The sequence below is a fragment of the Morone saxatilis genome, unplaced genomic scaffold (genome assembly GCF_004916995.1).
Source record: "Morone saxatilis isolate NCDOM2014 unplaced genomic scaffold, NCSU_SB_2.0 Contig11, whole genome shotgun sequence".
NCBI lineage: Eukaryota > Metazoa > Chordata > Actinopteri > Moronidae > Morone > Morone saxatilis.
The window spans coordinates 15,413,029-15,438,387 of NW_023339663.1; the positions used below are offsets into that span (position 1 = coordinate 15,413,029).

Genomic DNA, 25,359 nt, shown 5'->3' on the forward strand with positions numbered 1-25,359 from the left:
TTTTTTTTTTTTTAAATCAAGCAGCTATTCAGGTCTCTGGTGAGGCTCTCACGCTTGCTTACACAAGCAAAAGCTTTCAGCGGCATCTGCAGCTGCATTCATGCTTTACAGGTACGCTGCAGGCTCTTCACACAGCTGCCTCTGGCAAAGCAGCTCTGACTCCAGGTGCGCCTTCCCCTCGACACCACCCTCACCACTGCCAGTGTCAGTGCCAGAGACACAAACATGTCTTGGCTGATAACCACCCTTAGATATACAGCAATCCCCCTCTGCAACAGTCACTTTACACGTTGTTAAGGGCCACAAGTAGCTCTTTACACCCTCCAATAGTTAATGCTACCCTGCCTCACCTTTGCTTCCTATTAGTCCAATACCAATATCCTAACACCTCCTGAAAGCTGCCAGACAACCTCCTACTCAAACATTTTCCACATATACCACCTATCAAAAGCTGGCATTATGTTTTCCTTTCTCTGTCAGCAGGTTATAAGAGACCTACAGGCCTTTATTCAACACTACCATCTTTATTCTTTTAAATGGGATCAAAGGCTAACTGGGATAATTCCTCCAAGCTCCAGGCATTATCTTCTGAGCAGTACTGAGTGACAAGAAGAAGCTGCATTTTATCCCATGCTCCGTCACTGTTTTTCCCCATCTAGCATTGTACTGCTTGATTGTACTCTTATGAGTCACAGAACTGCACCTGCGCCCATGTGTTAAGTACTGACAAATAAAAGCCCAGCGTCCATTTACACAACAAAGAGATGTAACCCGCGAGGCAACCATTCTTTGCCTCCCTCCCTCCGTCTGACAAGACCTCAAATATATCACTTACTTAAGAGGAAGGCAGCACACGTTCCTGCTGCTGCCAGAGACTGCTTCTCTCCCTCATGCTCTGACAAACTTCTTTTCAAATACAAATCCAGAAACAAAACACATGCCAGCCTTTTATGTTCCGCGGCCTGTTCCATATTTGATTTCAGAGTAACAGCAGCAGAGGTGACGATTATCAAAGCTCTGAAAGGCAAATCCAGTCTCAGACTCCCTCACCCAAAAAAAAGAAAGAAAAAGAAAACCCTTTTATTGTTTAAGGAAAGAAAAGGGTGGGATTTTGGTAAACCAGTTGCTTCTTATTAAAAAGAAAAGGAAAAAAATCATTGTCTTGTACCAGTTCTAGGAATTTAAGGCAGAGCTTAATAAAACCTTTGCCAATCCACTAGGGTTTTAACAATGAACATCTGACTTACTGATTTATGCATATTAATGAACTTCAACACCCCCTGTCTAAGCGAACGCAAGCTGAGCTCCACACTTCTCTGCATCCTAATGGTTTCTGCTCCACCGGGATCATTACCAATAGAAATTTCAGATATTCTGTGCTATTAATCTCTGTCTGTCCTCCTGTTCGGCTACGTAATGACTAATTAAACATCAAAAGAGCAGAGCTGGGGATCCGCTCTGACAGCCTCTCTTTCTCCCAGGAGAGGCTGTGAGGAGGCTAGACTGTGACAGGGCAGCACTGAAAATCAATCACCTCGAGGTGCACATGTGTACACACTCACATGCACACACATTTTATGCATACACACACACACAAAACACACACAAGTACAAAAAATGTACAGAAAGATGTGCCCTACAGAGACATTTAGATCCTAATATTAAACAACAAGCATGTAAGCAACAAACATTAAAAGTCAGAACTTTAAATGATCAGACACCACGGTGTCACTGCAGAACCAAAAAACAACTGAATTCCCGCTAGTGATGTCAAGTGATGTGGTAGTGATGTCAAGAGCTCTTTCTCTTTGTGTGCAAGTGTTGAGAGGGAGGGCGTGTGAGTAGCTTAGATGTGTGTGTGTGTCTGCTTAAGTAAGCTCACTGTGAAATCTATTTATATGAGAGGTAGATGATCTTCCACTCACAGATGAAGGCAGGCCAGGAGGGACCTTGCGAACCTTTTTTGTTTGTAGAGGATCTGTGGAGAGATGAAAGCACATCTATTCATTCACAGGCAAAAAAAAGGTAACTATGAATCTTCTGCAAACAAGCCATAAGTCACTAACAAAATCTGTGTTCTTGTGCTATATAAAGTATTTGAGATTAAATAATGATTTTCACATAAGCAACCTTTAAAAATAACTTCAGACACCCTTACAGTCATTTTCATTATTATGCAGTATAGTATTGGAGTGCTGAAAATTTATCTTTATTCACAAACTTTCCCTTGACCTGTCAAGACTAATTCCACTTCAGTTATACTTTACCATCGAATTTACATTGTGTGCTTTGAACAGGAGCTAATAGGGCTAACCTACAATGTCCCGATTGGGAGAACAGCAATTGACTATCTCCACTTCAAGCTGTGCCAACTTAGGTGCCAAAACCTGGCCATGTTTGTGATAACAAAGGCTGCTTCAAGAGCGCTGTGTTAAATGCATCCCTGCTGTTTTGCAAATGCCACATTAGACTCACTCCAGACTGGCACTAGATAAACAGACAATGTAAGATGCAAGATTATCCACTTACTAAAAAGAAGAATGAGAGAATGTATTACTGACGTTTATTGTAACATTTTGATTATTTTAAATTCAAACTACATTTGTCCCCGAAGAGAAAACTGTTTTAAAAGGAAACAAGAATATCATTTTAGGGGATTATAATCATTGAGATGGCACTGACCGACGGGCGGAGGATCTGGTAGAGAACGTCTTCTAGGATTAGCTGCAGTGAAGGAGTATAATGGCGCAGGTGACTTCCCTGATGTAGTCACTGGACCAGGACTCGCCAACACGATGTCTGTCCTTACAGAAGACTGAAAGAGTAAACAAACATACAAATTCTTAACACTAAAGGATAAGCTTTCAGTCATTTGAGTGTCATTTGCAGTAAAAAGCACGAAAGCATTAACAGTGTGTTAACTGTAAATCACAAATATAATATCAAAATCATTCTAAAGATGAAACATAAAAAAAAATTGAAATGGATGTACAAACTGTTTAAGTAACATATCACATATCACTCCTGTTAATTCTGTGTCACAGGTCAATATCTATTTGACCTCTACAGCCCCAACAAACTGGGTTAAGAGGCCAATTAAGAGCTTGGTCTAATTAGAGTAATCGGCTGCAGACCAGTAGAGCAGGGATCATGTGAGTGAGAACAACTCGATGTGTAGCAGTTGCCCCCACCCCCCCCGAATCCCCTATGAAGGCTGAGGGTTGACACAGTAACCGCTGAGACCTTTCTAAAAGCTTTGATTTCTGATTGACGAATCCAACACGTATGCTGACAAATTCCCTTTAGTGTAAATATGTGTTTGAAAACATATGAACTGTACTAAAGAAACAAAGATTATTTCTCTGATCTAAAATGTAGGTCATAAAAAACTGTCTGAGACAACGCAAGTCAAAAGTAATCTAAATAAATTCACAGCATTCAAATGACACAACAGACCTACTTCTGTTGTTTCCTTTGTTTAGTGATATTGAATCTCTGCAGCTACACTTCCTCTGGCCTCTTTAAACTATCATAGTTATTCAGGGGAAGGACTCTCAAATTTGGATTCTTGTGACTATCTTTGTGAACACGTCTGAATTAATTTCATTCAATTAAATCTAATTTACCCGATAATCAATTGGTACAAGAATCAGGGAATCAAACTCAATACTTTGTAGCAGTTTGAAACCTTTGCACCTCAAGACTGTATTTAATGACATTTTATTTGCAGAGTTCAGAAGGAGACACAAAGATTCAGAAATACAAATTTGAAAAATGCACCAGAGCACTGACAGAACTGAGAGTCTGAATCAAAGGGATCTCCTCCGAGCCTCAGAAGTCATATGCCACATATTTTGGGTAATAATGTACAGTAGCCATATGTCAAGTAGATCATGACATTAATTGTCTTGTGTTTATTTGGCTTAACCAGCTGCCGAAAAATAAATCAGTAGGTCTTCCAGTGGTCATTGTTATTTATGTTTTATGGTAGTTCCTTTCACACATTCTCAGCAGATTCTAAGAAATTTATTTTTTAGTCTTCCTGTCCAACTCAGATCTCTCCAGCTGCAGATCTGCACACATTCCTCAACTCCTACTCAAAATGTTGTAAATGGTATTCCCTCTAAAACGCTTTCATTAATCTTTTTTACTGTATCTGGCCAAAAAGTGTCAAACTATGTCTTATTACATAGTCTCATGTTAGAAAATGCCAATATTTACACTGAACTGAATTTCACAGAAATTCACAAAAAAACATCAGAAACTTTAAACCTGACAGGATTTTTAAAATAACAGAGGATCTTCTAGTTGTCTTTACTGTTCTGCAGAATCCCACTCATCTTTAGTTTAATAGTGGATATACATATAGTACACATATAGATATCTGAAGGGCTCCAGGATGGGGTTAGGGTTGAAACCCTAACCCTAACCCTAGAGTTGAAAATTAAATTATGTTGGGTCTGTTACTTCTAATGCACAGATGTTTCAACCCCTACTTTTGATACCTTCTTGCTTGGATAAGATAAGATTTAGAAAACATTGTTTAACCTTTTTTCAGGTCAACCAGTTTTAGCGCTATTGTAGAGGGTGATTTAGTTCTGCTTTGATATAAACTTTTGGAGCAACAAGAAATTGACATCTGATGAAAAACTCACCTGGCAGCCAGATGCTCCAGGATCCCTCCCATAGCCAATAAATGAAGCCCTCTCTGATTTACCTGTAAAAACACGGAAAGGACAGTAAAAACAATCGTTATCTTTTATGATACTTCAGCACACATCTGGATTAACGGCGCATAAAAGACTACATACAGTGTCCTGATTGTTTTGTTCTGCAGTGTTTGGTGCACGATGAACACTTAACCTTGCTGCTTCTCAACTTTACTGACAACAATTTGTATTAAATTGTGCCTATTTAGGTCTTTAACATTTATTTAGTCAATTCACCGTAAAAGTTATGATAAAACTGTTTAACAATGTAACAATGTGCAGGGTAAGTACTCACAATAATACCTAATACGGTCATAACTGAGACCTTTAAAAATAGAGGCCCACAAACATGCTAGCTGGTGCTGCATATTGTCATGGACCTCATGATATAATCTGATTTTGATACTGTAGTCACAATACAATTCATTAACTTCACACAGTATCAACATTACTACAAACTTCAATTACATAAACGTGTGTCTTTCTAGGCAACTTACATGGAAACAATGCATATTTATGTATTCTGTAGACTACTGATATAATGTGTAATTTAAAGTAACAACATGTGAACATAAATGGAAGTACAAAAGTAAACAGGCTGCAAGAAAAGTGTGGTTCCTATTGAGGAAGTGAGAAGTGTTTTAATACACTAATAAAATACTAAAAAAAACAGCTCAGTTTTGTTTCTTTTCTTTCACTTTTATCTGCCATCTACTTTAATATTATCTCATGTAGGCTGGAAGCAAAGAGGGAAAGAAGAAAGGAGGGATGGGATCAGTGGATGGATGAATTAACTGACTGACTGACATTTATTTGATATATTTCACTGTCTTGTAGTAAACTGTTCAGCCTGCATGAGCTTTTAAAACCGTCACACCAAATTAACTCAGGTTTCCATCATTGCATTTCATAGAAATGAGACTCCCTCAGGTCCTGTTACAACGTACTATATACTAAATGTACTAAACTATTCGACAGACATAAAGCAGCTTAGACAACTGGGACCTTCGAAGCAGGATGGTTCCTTGCAGTGAAAAACCCATTAAGAAGGGCCAAAACAAAACCTGCACGTCTGTAAAGCATTGTTATGTGTTACAAGGTTTTCAGTATGCAAACTATGTTTTCAGTGAATTAATTACTGATAGAGTGATAATTGTCAGGGAGTCCTTCTATCAGTGTCACATTCGGCAAGCACACCTCAAAGAAATGGCTCCAGAGCAACCATCAGGGGAAAAATAAAAGTTACAGCACACAACACACATGAATCATACACATCCCAATATCCAAACTCAGCAGTTTTACTCCCCAGGAAAAACAAACAAACAAACAAATGAGAGCTCCTAGGGGAGAATGATGAATAACTTTAACAGCATCGTACATTATTTTTGTCAGACTTCCAAATATTACAAGCACAGACACAAGCGTTGGAACTAAATTCTCTTTACTCTGGGGAAAAGGTAAATATTTTTTTGCGAGTTAAAAACTTGCATAGCCCGGATCTTTTGTTACACAATGACTGATCTGAACATTGCTTTCACAAGCGCAGGTGAACAGAGGCACATCTAAGAGAATTCACTTGTGCTTATCTGAGCAGTCCTGCAGGAGACAGTTGTTCTGCATCTGTGCAGACTGTCTCCAGAGACTAAGGAAGCCAAGGAAATCAGGGATGATGGTTTAACTGGCAAAGCTGCTTCTCTTGTAACAATAATGCGATACAGTTCTGAGCCATCGCTCTTGCAAAAAGGAAATAGGATTAAGTTGTCGGTTACCACCAACGTTCCCTATCATGGCAGAATGATGAAATATCTCCTTTGACAGAATTTAAATTTCTTTATTTTCTGTCTAATATCTAAAGGTGGTTCAGTGAAATTCATTTTCATTCCTAAAATGTGGTCTGAGAAAAAGGTCTGGTCAAGAGTTAAATATTCATTGGCAGCATGTGTTTTGTCACACACACACTGTGTTTTATATGAATAATTGATGATCACTGTTGTAGTTTCAGGGCCCACCTGAGCAGACAGATGTGTTTGTGAAAGCAATGTCTCAGTCCGTGTTGTGACACAGAGGAGCAGCAGCCACACAGCTGCCCCAAAAACTGTGGAGTCGGGGCAAAAGAAAGTCTACTGAGCTGCTCTGGATCCAACCTTAACTTACAAAGTATAACCAAGGAATCACTGAGAAAAATACTTTGCATAAACATTTACTGCATTTGTAAGCAATGAGATGCTGCCATTTTCTTGCCAAAGCATCTACAAGGACGTCACTTGTTACAATAAAGCCATACCATAAGCTGCAGCCATCATATCTGCTTCTTTTATGAAACTTAAAAAAAGATGTTCACACAATATTACACAATGATATTACATATGACAGTAATCTGCTATGGCTGTTCCTTTTCCTCCTTTTATCAACAACACATCATTTTAAGTTGCTTCTTCTGTAAACACAACACTGAGTGTATCAAAGCATCAGTGTGCAAATGGATGCAGTGCCCAATCTTTGATTCAGTCTATAACCTCTGTTACTCACCCTTCCTTTTTTGTCTCCAACCCTGCATAAATCTCTGCATGAACATATGATAGAGCTGAAATGTAATAAAATAATATTTTCTCATTTGTTTCTCATTTGATGTTCTTCTGCTGGGAATTGTCTGGATTTGTTAAATCGGAGGCAGCTCACAGCACTGTCATTTAAAATTTGACAGACAGAACTGGTTCAGGCAGAAATACATTTCAAATTATAATTGTAAGAAGCGGCAGCTGAAGTTACTATTGTCCATTCAGTGTACTTAGAAGAATGGATCAACACCAATTTATTACTACGGTTTGAAAGTAGATGTCTTTCAACATGATAAAAGCCGGGGGGGTGTGGGTGGAGGGGGTTTACATTGAATGGCTCCCCATCCTCGTGAATGGAAAAGGATGGTGGTCCATTTGATGAAACAATGAACAAGTCCTTAATATAAGAAGAGTACAAGATCAAAGAACTCAATCATAGGGCAAAGTCTGACAAAAATGCCATCACCTGTCACTTCAGACCGCTCTAAAACTTTTTTGAGAAACTGCAGCCAGCTAAAGCACCTGTGTGACTACTAGACATGGCCACTCAGACACTGTTCCCTCCCCTATTTACCTGAATCAGCCAGCAAGGAGAGCAGGATGAAGAAGGGCTCAGGGGAACAGCCACAGGGCAGCGTACTTTGGATTAACTTCAGTATACCAAGTCCAGAGGTCACAGATGAGCAGGTCTGTGAGTTCGTTTAGACTGTCCTGATAAAGATACAGCAGCTCTGACTACTTTATCTGATCCTGTACCTCATTAAACAGAGCGATGATATGTAGATGGCTTCATCATTAACTAGTCTGCCCTTCTGCTCGCCTCCATCTTCTCCTGGAGTTTTCCTCATGTCATGCGTGCAAACAGAGTTTAAATCTCGGCGTAGCCTCTTAACCTTTACAATGAATCAACAATCTGAGGACAAACCCTGCTGCTAAAAGACTAAAATAAAGTACAGTTTGTAACTACGCGGCTGTTGCTATTGAAATTTCAGGAGAATGCATATTTATGATGCTGAAGTAAAGTAGAACAAAGTGATATATCAAGTGGAACATACTGCTGGGTTGGCCAGTTTTAAAGCCAGGAGCCTAAATTAGCTGAATAAAATATACCCTTATCATGCAGTGACACATCTCCTGTCTGAAGCATATATACTATAACTCATTATAAGGAAAACAGGCCACTGTAATAATCTGTATTTAAGTAAAAACAAAACAAAACTGAAGTTCCCTGATTGAATTATTTAAGTTTGAAAGACAAGCTTATAAATCAAAGACCGTTCCTACTGTGAGGGAAGGAGAAACAAATAAAAGCAGAATTAATCAATTTCATGAGTTACAGGCTTGTTATTACTAATGCTTTGTTTTCCCTCCTCTGAGCAGGCGGGTGTGATCACAGCCTCACAACGAGAGCAACACTATTATTGTTATTATTATTTCTTGAGTAGGCCCATTTGTTCAGAGCAGTGCAACGCGGGACTGAGCCTGTTTTTTTCTTTTTGTGTCACAGGTCTACTAATGAGTCTAAAGTGCAGTGATCGATAGGAAGCAAAAGTCATTATCCACCTTAAAACAGCAAAGATGCAAAACATACTAAATGCTAAAAGCAACATGAGTAAAGTGGCTTAATTACAGCAATCACCATCAATTATACAAGTATGCAGACTGCCAATGCACAGTATATCACCTATGCGATGAAAAATCAATGTAATGAGGAAAAAAGGTCTATCAATTCTGATTTAAATATTCTGTGAAGCTGCTTATTAGCATATCACTCAGATGGCACACAGATTAATATAAAACATTAAAAGAAAGATGCTATTATTTCCACAGAGAAAGCCAATATGTGGCACTAAATGCCCATGTTTTACTGAGCTCCTCGTTCTCTGTTTCTAATAGTCAACCTGTGTGCAGCAATGTAACCAACAGGACAAAGAATATGCAACTGCATTCAACCAAAATGTACCAAGAGTGCCAAGCTAAATCACATAATGTCATATTAATTCCAATTAAAAACCTGTTTAGAATTATTGAGAGCGAATACAAACCTAATTTAAAGCAATTATGAAGCAGGATGTTTTTAATAAATCGCCTGTATCTGGCAAATTATTTGGCCATTGCATGATGCACTCAGTACCATTATGGCGTGCAGCAGGGATGGTGATGCGCTGTGCCCAGTTTCTGCTAAATATAGCGCTTTTTATTGGACTTTAGCTATTGCTTAGCCAGATCCAAGAATCTGATGCTTTCACTCTGTCACTGGTTTTTCCAAACTCCAGGCTGCTGTCACATGATTTTTATCAGGAGGGGATTGTTTCTACCCATTCTGCCATACAGCCTAAATTATTATCCAGATATCTTATTCTTCTGGCATCCTCTCTCACTGCAGGTAAGGAAGTGGACATTTCTGTCAGTTATCCTTTAGATTCCCAAATACCCGTTTCTACTGCTGACTACACTACACAAGCTGGTTCACGTTACTTTATTTGTACCTGTAGTTAGATTTGGTTTGCAGTAAAAAAACAAGGCATTCCTCTTGACAAAATATTTTACAAACAACAGACAAACACTATAACCCATGACCAAAGTGCTCCAGGCTCAGGGGTTAGGTGCTTTACTCTGACTTCTACAGTTTCTCTTTCACTTCTCTTACCAAGATGTTCTCTACTATTGCACTGCAAGTTTAAACCACCGACTTTACACATATTCTCCTTCTTGAACTGACCAAACTGCATTCCACACCCTTTATTCTGCAACAACCACAGTATGAAATACGAGTGGTGTAAGACCACACGAGTGGCGACCTTGAGAGCGACATTTTGTTTAATGATCATCTTCTCAACAACAATATGCAACTAAAACACCCCACACATCACTTCACCAAGCACTTAGAAGCCCCCGTATGCCTGTTCAAATTCAATAATTATATGTTCAAGAGTGAGCAATAGTTTTTATTATTTATTTTCTATGTAAACATAGTGTCTACAAATCCACATCAGTTGTAACTACAAAAGGTCACACTTATCTTGATTGTGCAACTTAATGTTGTCAGAATTCAGAACTTTAACGCCTCATGTGTTTGACAGCTTATAAATTAATATGTGAGAGTTAAGGTGGCCGTGAAGTGCAAATCACAATGACAAAACAGAAACCACAACCATATTTGTCGTTATTTGTTGTGTTTTTCAATTTGCCGTTGTGTTGTGATTTGTACTTCACGGCCACCGTACAGAAAGAATGAATGCTTCATTACATAACCAAAGACTTTATTAGTATATTGGCAAGTGAATACAACATAAAGTGGAGTTAATAAAATAGAATATTTAACTGCATTAGCCAAACCATTCGATTAAAGTAACTAATTTGTAGAAAAATCAATCAAATCAATCAGTCTCAATCAAACTTACTTAACTAACTTAAATTCAATTGAAAATATAGTTTGTTTTTTCAGCCCAGTTCAACCTCCGCTACCTACACGCTGAGCTAGTGAAGTGAATGAATCAACAATAGGTGCTGAAATCCCACTGAAGGAGAAGACAGGCAGGAAAAGCTGGCCAGCCATTCATAGTGTGCCTCCTTTATTGATCACAGGGCTGCAGTACAGCGCAGTATGGCACTGTGTCGAGTCCCTTGCTTTGATAATGTGAGAGGTAGTGACCTAAGCGTCTCCAGGGATCAATTCAGAACCCCCGCCACAAAAAACAGCCAATTAGTGAGCGTGCTTCACTGCCTCTCAGATGCATTCCTATGGCCTTTTTTTTCCCCAACCAGAAAACAAGTCCATTTTCCTTGCTCCAAGGAAAGCCAAGACCATGAAAACAAACACATAATACAGGATGAGGAAATGTTGATAATGTAGAAACCAAATGAACTTAACACACGCCAGCTCACTTGGGGTTTTTTTCTGAGCACACATGTTTGCTTTCTGTGCATCTGTTCCCATGTGATGACTTCAAACAACACAACATTAATCCCATCAAGTTAATAGACCATGTCACAAGAAACATTTTTATGAACTTTTCAAAATCTCTATTAAAAGCTCCAAGACTTAAATACTGTCATACAGCTTTTTTATTATATTTCTGTTTGATTTTTATGAAATGGACTGTAATACAAGGACCTGATTCTGTGGTGATTAAATCACAAACTAACAACAGGGTACTTCTACCCTATATAAATTCTTATAGGCCTCGCTGGACGCCTTGGAAGTAAAGTTAGACAGGCTGCATGGCTGCTAATACATTCCTCTGGCAACAAGAGACGGTACAAGGACAAATCAGATATACATATATATATATATATATATATATATATATCAGAATACCTTATAAAATGCCTCCTTTTGTTTTCTTTTTGTTTGTGTACATCCATCCTGTCAAAGCCGTCTGATGCTTCCACCAGGTTCTGTTTGACAGCGCATAAAAGCTGGCTGGGTTAGAGGTTAGGTCAGCGTGGATGAGGAAACAGGGAAGGGGGGTAGTGTACCAATCAGCTTCCTCCCTGCCTGGGGACAATGTCTACAGCCCAGAATCAGGAACAACAGTAGGATGGAGAAACACGATAGAGCCACAAAACACTAAGGAAACATGTCTCCTTTGCCCTGAGCTCAATATCAATTTCTGCATACAGCCTTGTCAGCAGTGACATTATTCAAAACAGCAAGAGCAAATGTTAATGAGTTCTTATTTGCATATTTATTTTTTCTTTGTTGAAATGTCACTGATTATTACGTACTATGATGATAAATGCATCTGCTCATGCAGCATGATGTGTAATTAGCCATTAGGTGGAATGAATAGATCAATTAGAGGAGAGGGACCAGGATTAAGAGGAATCAAACCAGGAGGAATGCAGGAATGAGAAACAAAACAACACATTAGGCTTGAGGGGGGAAAAAAGCTTACCACCATTGCTTTTTGATTAGACTAGAAAGGGTTACTAATCAAGAAAAGGTGTTTAAATTCTCAACTAGATCAAAGATATCTCTCGTTTTACTGCACATTCTTTAGTCCTGAAGTATTACTTTCGAAATCAGGAGCTGCTGCCCTTCGCACTAGCTAAACAGTTTATTTTCTCCTAAAACCCATCTCTGTGTGAGAGAGGAGATGTGGATTTCCTGATTGTATTTATCCCCTCCCGGGATAATCAGGTGCCATGGCTTGGTCTATTTGAATTTTCTCTAACTCGGTAAAAAGGAAAAGGGGGCGGTGTAAAGGGGAAAATGTTTTCGCTTGGCCTTTGCCTTTTTCCGAGCCCAACTATTCTCCTGCCAGTGCTTGTTATTCACGAATGAGGAAAAAAATGCATTACTGCAGACCAGATGGGAACATTCCACATGACCAAACCAATCAATCACCTTGGTGGGACGCAGGTGTGACACAGCCGTGCAGCAACACACCATTTCACAGTCTATCAGGCACAAACACATGGTCACCAATCAATGGCACCCTGAGGACCCATGAGGAGGGGTGCTTCTCTCGCAGCCTCACTGGTTCATGGCTGATGACTTCATAATCACACATCCATTCTCTCAGAGGAGAAAGCGGATGAGCTCCCTAATAACATCTCCCACCATGTGAACACCAACACTGTAATGGATGCTGCTTTGGTAGGGACGCTAACGTGCTCCCCCTGCATCACACATTCACATGTGAGCTCACCACCAATTGTCCCTGTCAGCTCGAAAGAGAGAGAGAGAGGGCTGTCCAGGGTAACAAGAGCATATTTAACAAGCTGAAGAAATGTCCCTCAGTTGGATATTAGAATCAAGTCAGTGTGTAACATCAAAGTGTGTCGATGTTTGCTATTAAAGATGCCAAACAACTGTTGAACAGCGAAACAACAGAGAACCGAGATGAAGGACAAGGAAGGATACACACATGGGTTAGGAATGCTGATCCAGCTCCAAGCACTGTGGGTATATATTTCCTAACACAGAAAAATCCCTGCAAACCCTAAGCGGTCTACAATTTAAGAACACAAGCCTGCACTAAATAAAACACCAAAACAGCCTGAAGGGGAAACATCTTCTGATGAGTTCTCTCTGTGGGGAAGGCATCGCAAGTGGGCAAAAAACTGTAGCAACCATTTAAGAGTTGGTTGATTTTAAGTTGACAAAAAATAAAAAAAGTACCTTCCCACCCCCATATTCCTGGCAGTAATGAAAAAGTCTCACAGAGCCATGCTTCTCTCTACACTTCCCACACCTCACACTCTCAGGGCTCTGCCAGCGCAGGACAAAATGTCAGGCATTGTCAAGTGGGAGTAAAGGCGAAACAAATGTTTGCATTTTAGTAACCAATCACAATCCACTACAGTCCAACAAGAAGGGAGTGTAACATTATCAAGCGTTTTGTTTGCCAGCACACCCAGCATGGACACAGGACGCCTGGGCGAGCAGTTGTGACTGTGGAAAAAATGGAGGCGGGGTTAGGAGAGGTGGGCATGAGAGTTAACCAGCAACTGTGGGCCAGGTTTTCTGTGATTCATCTCGACAAGGACTCAACCATTGATGTATTTTCAAAAATGATGCTTTAGGTGAGGGAACTGTTTGCGACAGAGACTGATGTCCAGGAATCAGGGGTCAATTTCATACATTCTCCATGTTGTAGTAGTTCCTTTTTCAAGCTAAAGTAAGGAAGGAAGTTTAGGATGAATTGGTCATTTGTCTGTGTACAACCTGGGTTCATTTACAATGATTCTACTGGGCGGACTTTACCAAAATTAGTCCTGAAGTTGATCTCCTTTGTGACACATGCAAACAGACCATCACTTCATGCATACTTTGTGTTTCTCATATCTCCAAGACTGTGTCTGTTTTTCATATTTAAGAGTGCTTGTCTATCCTGCTACACACTGGACATTTAAAGTGCCTCCTTGAAAAGACAGCTATATATTATTTTATACCTGGAAGCTATTTATGATTCATTTATACTCTCTAAAGTCTAACGACTTTATGCCTTAGGTTACTTCTCTCCTAGTTTTAAGTAAGATAACTAACACATCATTGTCTCTTTCTAAACAAAATAAATCTACTTAAGCAAGAGTATCCCAGAGATTTTTTCTCGTTGTGTGTCTCTTTTTTATGTATATGTTCAGTGCTGTCAGTTGGTGTGTGTGTGTGTTTCAATGATAGCTTTTCATTTACAGAAAGGCCAACAAATTTAATATCTAGAGAGAAAAAACAATCTATGATTGCCCAATGCACAGGATCAGCTACAGATGTGTTCTACAAGTGTATACAGTAAAACACAGTGTGAGTTTATGGAAAAAAAGGTATTTATTCAGGTCGGCCTCAATTGAAAACAACTGTAGCTTAGCTTTAAGGCTCTCAACACAACATCTGTACATAAATTCCAGAAGTTAGTACAAACACTGATATTGCATCAAAGGTAAACAATACGTTTGCTATTCAGAGATACTCAGTAATACTAAGTCACATACCCACTAGTATGGCTTGTGTTTACAGTGCTATACAGTACGTATGGCTTTCTGCAAACAAGATTCAAGACAAAACATTTTCAGACTCTATGGTCATTGGCTTTTCTGGCATATATCGAAGCTACACAGTGATAAGATAAGCTGTCGGCATTAGCAGCGCCAAGAGCTGAAGTCAGCAGACTTTAATTGTTCCACTAACAGTAATTCGTCTGAATGAATCATTTCCCTTTTAGCTTTGCGCTTGTATTAAATAATCTCTAACATTTTTCTTGGCATCAGCTGCAGGCAGCATGAGGCGACAGAAAGGGGGAGGGGAAAAAGAGGGAGAGATGTGGGATGTATAAGAAGGCCAACAAGCACAATGGGTCTTAGCAACAGAATATGGATTTATCTGAACTTCTTTTAATCACTTCTCAAACATTTGTATTTTCAGCAGAAAATTAAGTGTTTCTGAAAGAATTTGACTCTTTTTCTTGTGCAAATATCTGCAGATGCACATGTACACAATTACGCAAGTATCCTGGGCCACTTATAACTAACAAAGCTGCCTGCTCTTGGCCCTGCCAGCGGACACACATAACAAGCATTCTCTCAATAAATGCAGCGAAACAGTCTACACGAAGACACCTTTCCACTGATTGTAAATACAATTGTGGTGCTCTGACCCCTGCAGCTGCTTTCCTAGAGACTTGTTATGTCATCATACCTTGGCCATGCCCCAGTTCTTCTTTCCTCTTTAGAGAGACAGCCACCCAAGCCTACTAAAGCTACAGCTGATCCTCTGCAGCTGGACAGCCTCACCAGTCACACGCTGGGGGCCAGGGCCTACGGAAGGCATGGCCAGGGCTAGGCAGGGCCGAGACGGGCTGGGAGAAGCATGGGGGCGGGGAGGGCTGGTATGTGGAGGGAGATGTAGGCGGCATGGGGACTAAGAAAAGGGATTTGCGCCCTTTCAGCTCGTCTTCAGCTCTTCATGCTCCACCGACCGCAGTAATAGATAAGCACACCCTGCAGCTCTGCATAATGACCGGCTACATCCACTAAACTGTACTGCACCACATCTCCCCGTCTTCACTTCTCCGCTCTCTGTTCTTGTCATAAATACAGAAGATATATACATTCTGCAGTCACACACACAAGTGAATGTGAAAAAAAGTGTTTATCCTAAGCTAATACTGTATTCAGCTCCTACTGTGAAAGCTTGCAGCAAACTCTCTCTGTGTGTGTATATATGTATATGTGTATGGGTGTGAATGACAGAGTGGGGAGAGGGAGCAGCATTGGCAGCACCTGTGACCCACACTGCAGTGGAAACCGAGTACACACCTGAACAGCACCTGGCCACAATCACAACCTGGGTCTGAGGAGGGTCTCTCATGGGACAGAGCATTAGCACATGACACCTGCCCCGGTAAAAACACGCTGGGGATGCCAGTGGGATGTGGGATTTGACACTTCATGAAAAGCCTTGAGGAACAATTAGAAAATGAACGGGGGAAAAGACTGAAAGAGATGAATTATGTTCTCTTGCAAAGGACTACTCAGTGCAGCATGGTTGTATAATGCCTGTTTTGTGTCTTAAAAAATGCACTGTCACTGACACAGCTCCATAATTTAATTCCTCAGTTTTAAGGAGAGGACTAACTCTCACCATCGACCATCTTACTGCTTACTGAATGCTAATATGATGCAAATCTGCACTGTTGTACTACTTTCCCTTTACAGTACCAGCATGCATAATAACTACCTAGAGAAGACAGACTAATCCACTGTGTATGATTACCCTGTTATGACATCCACGATATCAATCCAGGCCAAGAATATTGATCTGAGGTATTTGCAAAACCATAAGATTACAGCTAGAATGTTGGCTAGAAGCATAGGGTTTGTCACATGAAAAGTCTGTGGAGGCAATTTATGCCAGTTGTATTGCTGACTGAGAACAACAATAATAAAAGGATGGCCATTGAAGCAATAAGCAAACATAAAACATCAGAGAACAAATCTGTAAAAAAGAAAACAGCACAGACTGGCTATATGAGCCAAATTTCTGATTGCACTGGGTAAACAAATGACTTTAGACAAACATAGTTAGATTGTCAAATAATACATATACACCCCTCAAACCAGTTTTAATTTTTCATCACGGCCCTCATGAGATTGAGCTCTGAGGCACCTTATTAGGATGATTAGGATTAGGATACAATACAGGAAGCTTGCCTGTAATGTATTATGTAACTACAACATCAGTACTGTGCTGTCTAGACATTTTCTTATTGCCCTTGAATAATTAACTCCATGGCAACAGAAAACTCCGCCTGTATAATGGAAATTGAGACCAAGGCAATAACAGACTTTAAATGTTCTGTTAACTAACACGTGGAACCTTTAAAGTACAAAGATCATCCCTGCTGTCGACTATGGGTCATACACACGTGCAAAACCCAATCAGATTCTGAGGCAGTGAAAGGTGATGTACAGCAGAGGGTGAGACAAGATGGGGACAACAACACAATTGCACAATCGCACTCAGGGACTCACATTACGCTCACATGTGTATGTCGACAGGCTGGGAGCAGGATGCATGCGGCTGTATGCGTGTGTTGATGACAGCATTAAGCTGATTAGTTTTCATGCAGGGCTAATGCTGTATGAGTAATATGTATGAAGCACACCAGGGAAACGTGAGTATGAAAGTACAACTCAGCAGTTGTGATATCACGCCCTCAGGCACATGGCAGGAAAGACGGGCAGTCATCACCACAGTTATGCAGTGGGAGTCGATGTGAAACCAAACTTTTGATCAAAAGGAAAAACTCTGCTGTTCATAGTTATTAAAGATCCTCTCCAGACATGTATTAAGACATATAAAAACAGCCTGCTTGGAACAATAAAGTGCATCTGATTTTCCTGGTTTTTCCACAAAGAAGTATCATTTTCACATTAAAAGTCCTTCTACCTCATTAGAAACTTGAGGATCTATGAATATGCTAATTGTGTTCATTTCTAAAGTTTTCATGCTGCAAACAACATGTCTCCTATTTCACTGTAAAGTCCATTCTCAGTGTATGTGTATGTGGTTGACATGTAAGCATTAATATACAAGCAGTCATTTTAGCCTAAACATTATAAAAAAGATTTAAGAATAATCGTCAGCGGCAACTTCATCTGTTTTTGATGTCCATATAAGACATTACTAAGGGCCACAAACTGTGACCAGGGACAGCTGTGAATAGCTACATCAACCCTGTCTGGCTAATTAGTGCAGAAACTTTAAAGCATTATCTGAGGTTACACCGGAGAATCAATAGGCTTTCTACACTTAGTGGAAAGCAATATCAGTCCATTAAGTAAATAATGACAAAAAAGGAAAACATTAAACAGGGTACACACCAATCACAATACAGCGTGAAATGAAGGAGCAGCACTTTCAGTTGTAGCTCATCGCCTGTGGTAATTGCCCAGATTGCTTGAAATCATCCTCCCCCACTGGCTTCCCCTTATCGAGCTGACACCACAAGGAAAAATCTTAGCAGGTAATTAGATCTAACCATTCCTTGTCAGGGCTATGAACTGTTGGCTATCCCTGTGGCTAAACAATTAGTACAACTGAATGAGAAACAACCCTCCACTACAAGACCTTAAGTCAAGCATTACTACACAGTGAGAAGGAAGTGAAGGTTCAGTCAGTTACATCCATCATCAGCTGCACAGGAACATGAAACAATCAGGAATAATAACTACATATATTAAAAAAATAAATGTGTTATACTAGAGCAGCTGGAGGATTAAGCATTTATATTTTGTCTCAGAGTCTAATTCAATCATTGGTTTCAACTCATTAGTGAATGTCACATCATTAGAGACAATAAAATGAAATTTCTAATTGCCAGCTAATCGGCGATGTACAACTATTACACAGAGATGCATCAGTGAAATTATGTCATCACAGCAGGTTGGAACAGAGATAGGCCTTAATATACCCACAATATTGCAGTATTAGTATCTTTTTTTGCATTATATATATCAGAACTAGAACTAGTTTAAATATGATTAAGATGTGGTGTGGTCAGGTTCATACAGTCAGCAGACAGAGGCAGCACTGTGTCACTTTTTTCCACCCTTTGCAACTCAAGAAGATGTGCTGTACGTGTGTGACAATCTAAACTAGGGGTGGGACGAGCTCTTGTGTGTCCGTGAGGCCACAGGAATCGCACATAGTCTACCTGTAAATTTCTTTGAATGATATGTCAGATGACTGTCCAAGTGTAGCCTCTTTCCAAGCATGTGATGATTGGTTGAGTCAAACGGACTCACATGGCTGAAAGTGAAAAAGTTTGTCTATAGTGTACTGTAAGCATGAACAATGTGGCTGCCACCTGTGGGGCAGTGGATGACGTGTCGGTTGGTAAGAGGATTTTTAGGATAGGAGGGTGGGGCTAGGGTGCACGTGAGGACCAGACCAGCTGATCCATAGTCTGTCCTAACATATAAGTCAGCCCCCCCCCCCGGGGAGAACAGTGTCAGCCCTAGGCAGTCAGTGGCTTACCGTCATTAACCCAAAAACCTCCATTCTTCAGTTTCAGACCCCCACACGAGTCTCCTGTGAGACTGGAATAAGACTATGCCATGAACTATTCTATTTCTGTTTTTAAACCGCTTATTAGAAGCATGGCTTATGTTTTGACCTAACTCACTATTCAGTTGTTACAAAGATATGACCAGTCAAGTTTACATGTAAAACAAAGCTGACTGCAAAAAAATCTTCAATATTTAATTCACAAGTGGTGTAACTTATCAATTATTGAAATCTAACATAAGCTCCTCTTGCCAGCCATCAAATATGCACTATGACTGCAGAACCCCACCTCCCACGAACTCCTTTAAATGAACCGAAAGCTGGCTTTTTCTAAACAAAATGTATCTTAACAGAGTAATGTTTACTGTAGCTACATACATACTGACATGATTAATGCATTTCATTGTCCCTCTGTGTAAAAGGGATTCCTGGTCACAATGAGTCATTCTGAGCACATGTAAGAGAAACAGTATTAATCAATGCATGCACAACACTTCACTACAGTGAAAACCATGTATACTGTAGAACAAAAACTAATTATTAGTTGTGCATTAGCACAGGACTACACATACAGTATCAATATTGTCCAATAATCAGGTATTATGATGTGTTATTCCAGTTGTTAAGCAGTGGCAGCTTCAGCGGTGCAGAGGTTGAATAGACCAAATTTCTAGCACATGCAAATCATAATATACAAGATTTGAACACGATGTAATAAATATTTAGTTATTGTTTGTCTCTGGTTTCTTTGATCTACATGATTATTTTGACATTTGGTAGGCACATGTATGAGGGCAGCAGCAGCTTTAACCTCAGAGGTTGCAGGGATAAGACTTTCACAGTAGGGTGAACAGTGGAAGCTTAAGTTGTTGTTTTTAAGTGTTTTTTTCCCCTCCAGACTAATGTTGTTCATTGTTTTCTTAAACAGTATGACTGCTTAGTGAATAGGTTATGTGATAAACAAGAGAGAAATTCCTTAACTAAAATGAGGACAGATATTTCTCACCATAGCAAGAGACAAGTCAGTATTTTTCCAAAGGGAATTTGTAATCAGTGTTTTACATTCGTTTACTAATACAAAACAAGGTTTAGATCAACCATGCTGATAAACTAGACTAAACATATCTTTGTAAACATGGAAAGTATGTCACTAGGGTTATGAATTGGCACTTCCCATCAGGAACAATACATTGAATAAGAGGCAGGAAGCATGAAGAGGTCTTAAGAGCCCCGACATAGCAAGCTGACGTCGACCACCATCAGGTCACTATTCAACGTCTATAGATGAACATTGTTCATACTTTCTGAGAAGTTTGTCTTACATGGTTTGCTCCAGGCAGACAGATTCAGAATTAGTCTGAATTAATTGTGGAGGATGTCAGTGAGACAGACTTCTCACACCTCTTGTTCAGACTAGCAAGTAAGTGATTTGGAGCCTTGGTTTCCTTCTATACAAGTAAAAGACCATGAACTGGTTTTCAGTGCTTACATATATAATAACAGAATAACAGTAAAATGTATTTAATTTGTTTATCTTTCTGCGATCCTGGGATCCTTTTCCTTTATTTAAGAACACTACTGACTATTTATTTAATCTCACAAATGAGAAGAACCAACATACAGCTATCTGCTGTAGTCCTTGTAATGTGTTCAAGTGCAACTTTTTAACAGAAGACAGGGGTTTGACATAATGTGTCTAATCTGGTTACTTTGTCAGCAATTATTTTTCAAAATTGGCTTGCGTCAGAGCCGTAATAGTAAAATCCAACATCCAGAGTCATTTACCCACAGGGAGCATCCTTACTCGCCGACAATTGACAAACACTAAGTCAAAAGAGCATCTTCAATTTGTATGGATTCAGCAAGGAAAGTGTTACGATGCAGGTTAAAGGGAAGTCCTTTCATAACAATAATAATTTCATCCTCAGTTGTAATAATTGTGTTTTAAGCAAAAGAATTACGCCGTCTAGGTTACAAAGTAATCTACCAGCATAAGTAATTTATCATCCAATCGTCCACACAGCCCATTTCTTTAACCAAGAGTTTCACACACCTGATGGACAAAGTCCTACCTATATAAGTATAACTGTACATTTCACACTTGTAATTGATGATTTCATGAACACTCCATAGAAGAAGATATGGAGTGCAGAACACTCCATAAAGCAATGTAAATCCCAGATATTACTGAGGAAAAACAATTTAATAAGACCATACTCATCTTCAGGCTGAGATAAGCTCAGGCAATTCCAAGTTTACAATCATACTGTCTAAATCTGACATATTGCTGTATCAGATCGCATCCATATTCTGCAGCTTGTGAGCATAATTACAGATGCAGCTGAAAAAGGGAGAGACAAGCAGTGTGTGTGTGTGTGTGTGAGAGAAACAGTCATGTGATCAATTACATGAAAGATAACATTTTGTTTAAATTTTGCAGCACCCATTTGCGAACTAATCGCTCTGCTTGGAAACCAGTCTCCAGGGCCATTACATAATGAGCTGAGATGTAGTTAGCCATAAAACTGTCAAGTTGTTACACATCACAATGATGCCAGGCCAAAGAGCTGGATAACACACAGCTTTTAATTGTTACAATAGGAGAACATATTGCAACCCAGTTATAGAGTGTGTATTTGCAAAAGGGGGGCGATCTATAGTATAGTTATTGTCACAAAAGCCAATAAACCACCAGCTATAACAGGGCGACACAGGACAAACCTCCAACAACCAAAGTCAACAGTGCATGATGTGATTGAGAGTGTGTGAAAACTAGTTACCAAGCAAACAGAGAGGTTAAAATAGATTTTAAAAAAGTTAGATGGGTAACGCTGCCCAAGTGGTAGAAAAATATAAATATGATCTACCCTACAGTACGGACAAAAAGAAACTAAAGCTAAACATTGACAATTCCAGGATCTATGTGTCCTAAATGAAAAAAACTATAGTAATAATATTCATACTTATAGAGTCAAACAACATCCAGTTTTAAATCCATTCAAAAGAACACACTTGGAACATGAAGGAGGTTGTCAATAAAGGGGTACTCGAGCTAATCTGATAGGGCTGTGAGGTTACATCAGACCAAAACAGTGAAGAAACGCCATAATAAAAGGAATCAGTACAGCTTTTAATCAATTAAATATAAAAACAGTGATAGAAAGAAGAATCAATAGTCTACAATTAATTCAAAAATGTTGGTTCTTAAGTGAAAAGGTCTTTGATACAGTCTGTTTAACCCCACACCCAGAAACCACTACCCTGCTGCCAGTGGAAGTTGCTGAGGGCAGTTTTGATGTCTAGGAGACAGCTTCTTATGACGGAAAGCTATACTGATGGCGTGACTTCTAGCCTGGGGGAGGGTCATCACAGGAGGAGGAAGAGGGAGATACAGAAAGGGGAGGGGGATTAAGGGAAGAAATAAAGACAGCAGGAGATGGAGAAAAAAAATAGCCCTGCAGCCTGAGAGCCCTTCAGCAGTGCTATCTCGAGATGCATGATGTGCCTTAACCTCAATCAGGCCATTTTTAACAGGATGTCTTTCCCCAACCAAAGGGCATGTGAGGGGTGAGCTGAAGAGAATCACTTACTTACCCATTATGCTCGAGTTCATAAAAGGTGTTGGGGACAATCCTTCATGGGACACTAATCGACTGTCACTCAAATGATCGCCGTAATGAGGGCTTCCTGCAAAACCCTGGGGGAAGAGATCAGAATATTAAGCACATTATCGGGCAACTTCACTAATTGAGTGATATGGCATACGACTAATTAGTGAGAGGAGAGCACAACTGGTTGGTTATGGTAATAAACACATTCATGTGTATAATATACCAAATTAAAGAGAAAGAAAAAACAGATCTTTATATCTTTGTTACTGACATTTTAATTTCATATATATAAATATATATATATAAAGATATTCAAGTATTCAATTAACTTGTGTTTGTGTGGATTTAAGAAGACACAAGAATAATATGTTTTACATTGTTTTTTTACCTTATCAGAGATCAGTCATGCCTTGTGAATGTGAAAGTACCAGCCTTACAGCCTCCCTATAGGTTCTGGTTATCTGAATCTGAGGACAGTAAAATCAATTGAGGCTTTTAAGTGCCTGTTAAAGAGTCACCTTTTTAGCCTTGTTTTACCTAGAATCTAAAAAACAAGGCTCAAAAGCTGTTCTCACTGTTAAGTGTCACTCTTTTTATTTTACTTAACTTCATATTTTCAGCTTATCATCACTAACAAACCAGGAAATGCTGTAAACATTTGCAGGTCTGTGCTAGGTTCTTCATAGAAAACAACTGGACCCGTAGAAACCTTTCCTTTGTCTTCATTTGAAGGCATCGAAACAAATAACATCTAAACCAAAACCAAACCAAAACCATCTATATTTATTCGCTTTCTTTTTGATTCTACCATTTTATCTATATGATAACAGGTTTATATACCAACCCGTACTTCATAGGAAGGTGTTGTTACACAGAAGGGGAAGAAACAGAGAGATGCAATCCTACATCATTCCCAGGTACCTGCAGCTTAAAAAATTGCCTTTTTCTCCTGCAGCTTAACAGTGCCTTTTCATGACAGTTATCAGCTTCGGGGGCTTAGGTCTAAATATCGGTCACAGTATGGTTTTTGAAAACTTGGGGTCCCATGTAATAAAAGATACTCCGTTACAGTGCTAATCCCAAGCCCTGTGAAAATCCTCCTGTGCTCCAGTCAAATACATCTCCCCAAACTACATTAACTCCCACCAGAGGGACCGAGCAGCAGTGGGCTTGCATTTCTATAGAGCTATTTTCACCAACTCATACCCTTTGCATTCAACATGCAGTAAAAAAAAAAAAGTAAATCTTATTATCCATCTTTTTTTTGTGAGTGGATGGTGATGGAGTAATTTCAAAGGCAGTGGAGTGTTGTGCTGTGTCGAGGGAATCCTCAGAGATTCCCTATTGTGCTCCTGCCAGGCCGCACACACTGTTAATCACACCATGAACAGACTCAATAACAACAACAGCCCCACGAGAGGCTCTAACAAACTAACACACACGGACTTACACATACACAGCTCACATAAGCAGGCAAAAAACGTTTTCTTCTCTTCTGCAGCAAAACAAGGAAAACGCTTCACAGTACAGACTTAAAGGAATAGCTCAACATTTTAAGGAATATGCTTTGTCTCTTTCTGGCAGCGAGTTAGACGAAAAGATTGATACCCCTCTCGTATTGGTCATTAAATATAAGGTTACAGCCAGCAGCCAGTTAGCTTAGCTTAGCATAAAGAGGGGAAAATAACTAGCCTGGGTCTGTCGAAAAGATAAATGAACCACATACAATCACCTCTTAAGCTCAATATCAACACGTTATGTCTTGTTTGTTTAATTGGTACAAAAAACCAAAGTTTAAAAAACAATGTGACATTTTAACGGGGGGCAATGTGCCCGACTATTTCTTGGCTGGGACCAGTAACTTCTGTCTCCACTCATTGTCTGGCAACTGTTTTCAGCCAAGAAATAGCCCAGCAGACAAAACGGTGAATTGTTTACACTCTTAGCAGTGGCTGTAGAGCGGTATTGGCCAGAGAGCGAATAAGTGCACTTCCCAAAATGCCGAACTATTCATTTAACCTTTAATATTAGAAAGGACCAAGTGGTAATGAACGCTTGATGCTATGATTGTTATGACTGCCACTGTCAATCGCAGCTCAGTGTGTGTGTGTCAATGCAGGCGCACTGTGTTTACACCTATGGGACTGCTAGATCATCAATCACAGACCCCTCATCATTCCCAAACACTGGTGGCCTACATCCATCCAAGACACTAACACACGCTGTCATTGCTGCCACAGGGCCACGTTGGCACTACTGGCTAAATAACTGTCAGATCACTGTGGCAGCATGCAGGCCGGAGCTCACGCCTCGCCCCCCAACCACTCGCCACAGCGTTTAAAAAGTCATCTCTTCCCCACCCTGTGCTGCATCCCAGGTGAACATGGGGCTGCATGTGGCAGCTTGGGAAGTGATGATATGCTCATGATGGATGCGTGTGGGGTCGAGTATCAAGTCGGGGCAGG

General features: G+C 39.8%; 1 protein-coding gene across 4 annotated transcripts in view; it reads right to left on the reverse strand.

Moving 5' to 3' along the window:
* The window catches only part of tcf12 (transcription factor 12), a 75,566-nt gene that overhangs the window by 34,342 nt on the left and 15,865 nt on the right, over positions 1-25,359 (reverse strand). For all 4 annotated transcript variants that reach the window (XM_035682274.1, XM_035682273.1, XM_035682271.1 and 1 more), the window contains exons 5-8: positions 22,878-22,980; positions 4,656-4,717; positions 2,683-2,815; positions 1,926-1,978 (exon numbers count right to left, since the gene is read on the reverse strand). In XM_035682274.1, the coding sequence (XP_035538167.1) occupies positions 1,926-1,978; positions 2,683-2,815; positions 4,656-4,717; positions 22,878-22,980 (351 nt within the window). The remainder of the gene's footprint in view (positions 1-1,925; positions 1,979-2,682; positions 2,816-4,655; positions 4,718-22,877; positions 22,981-25,359) is intronic.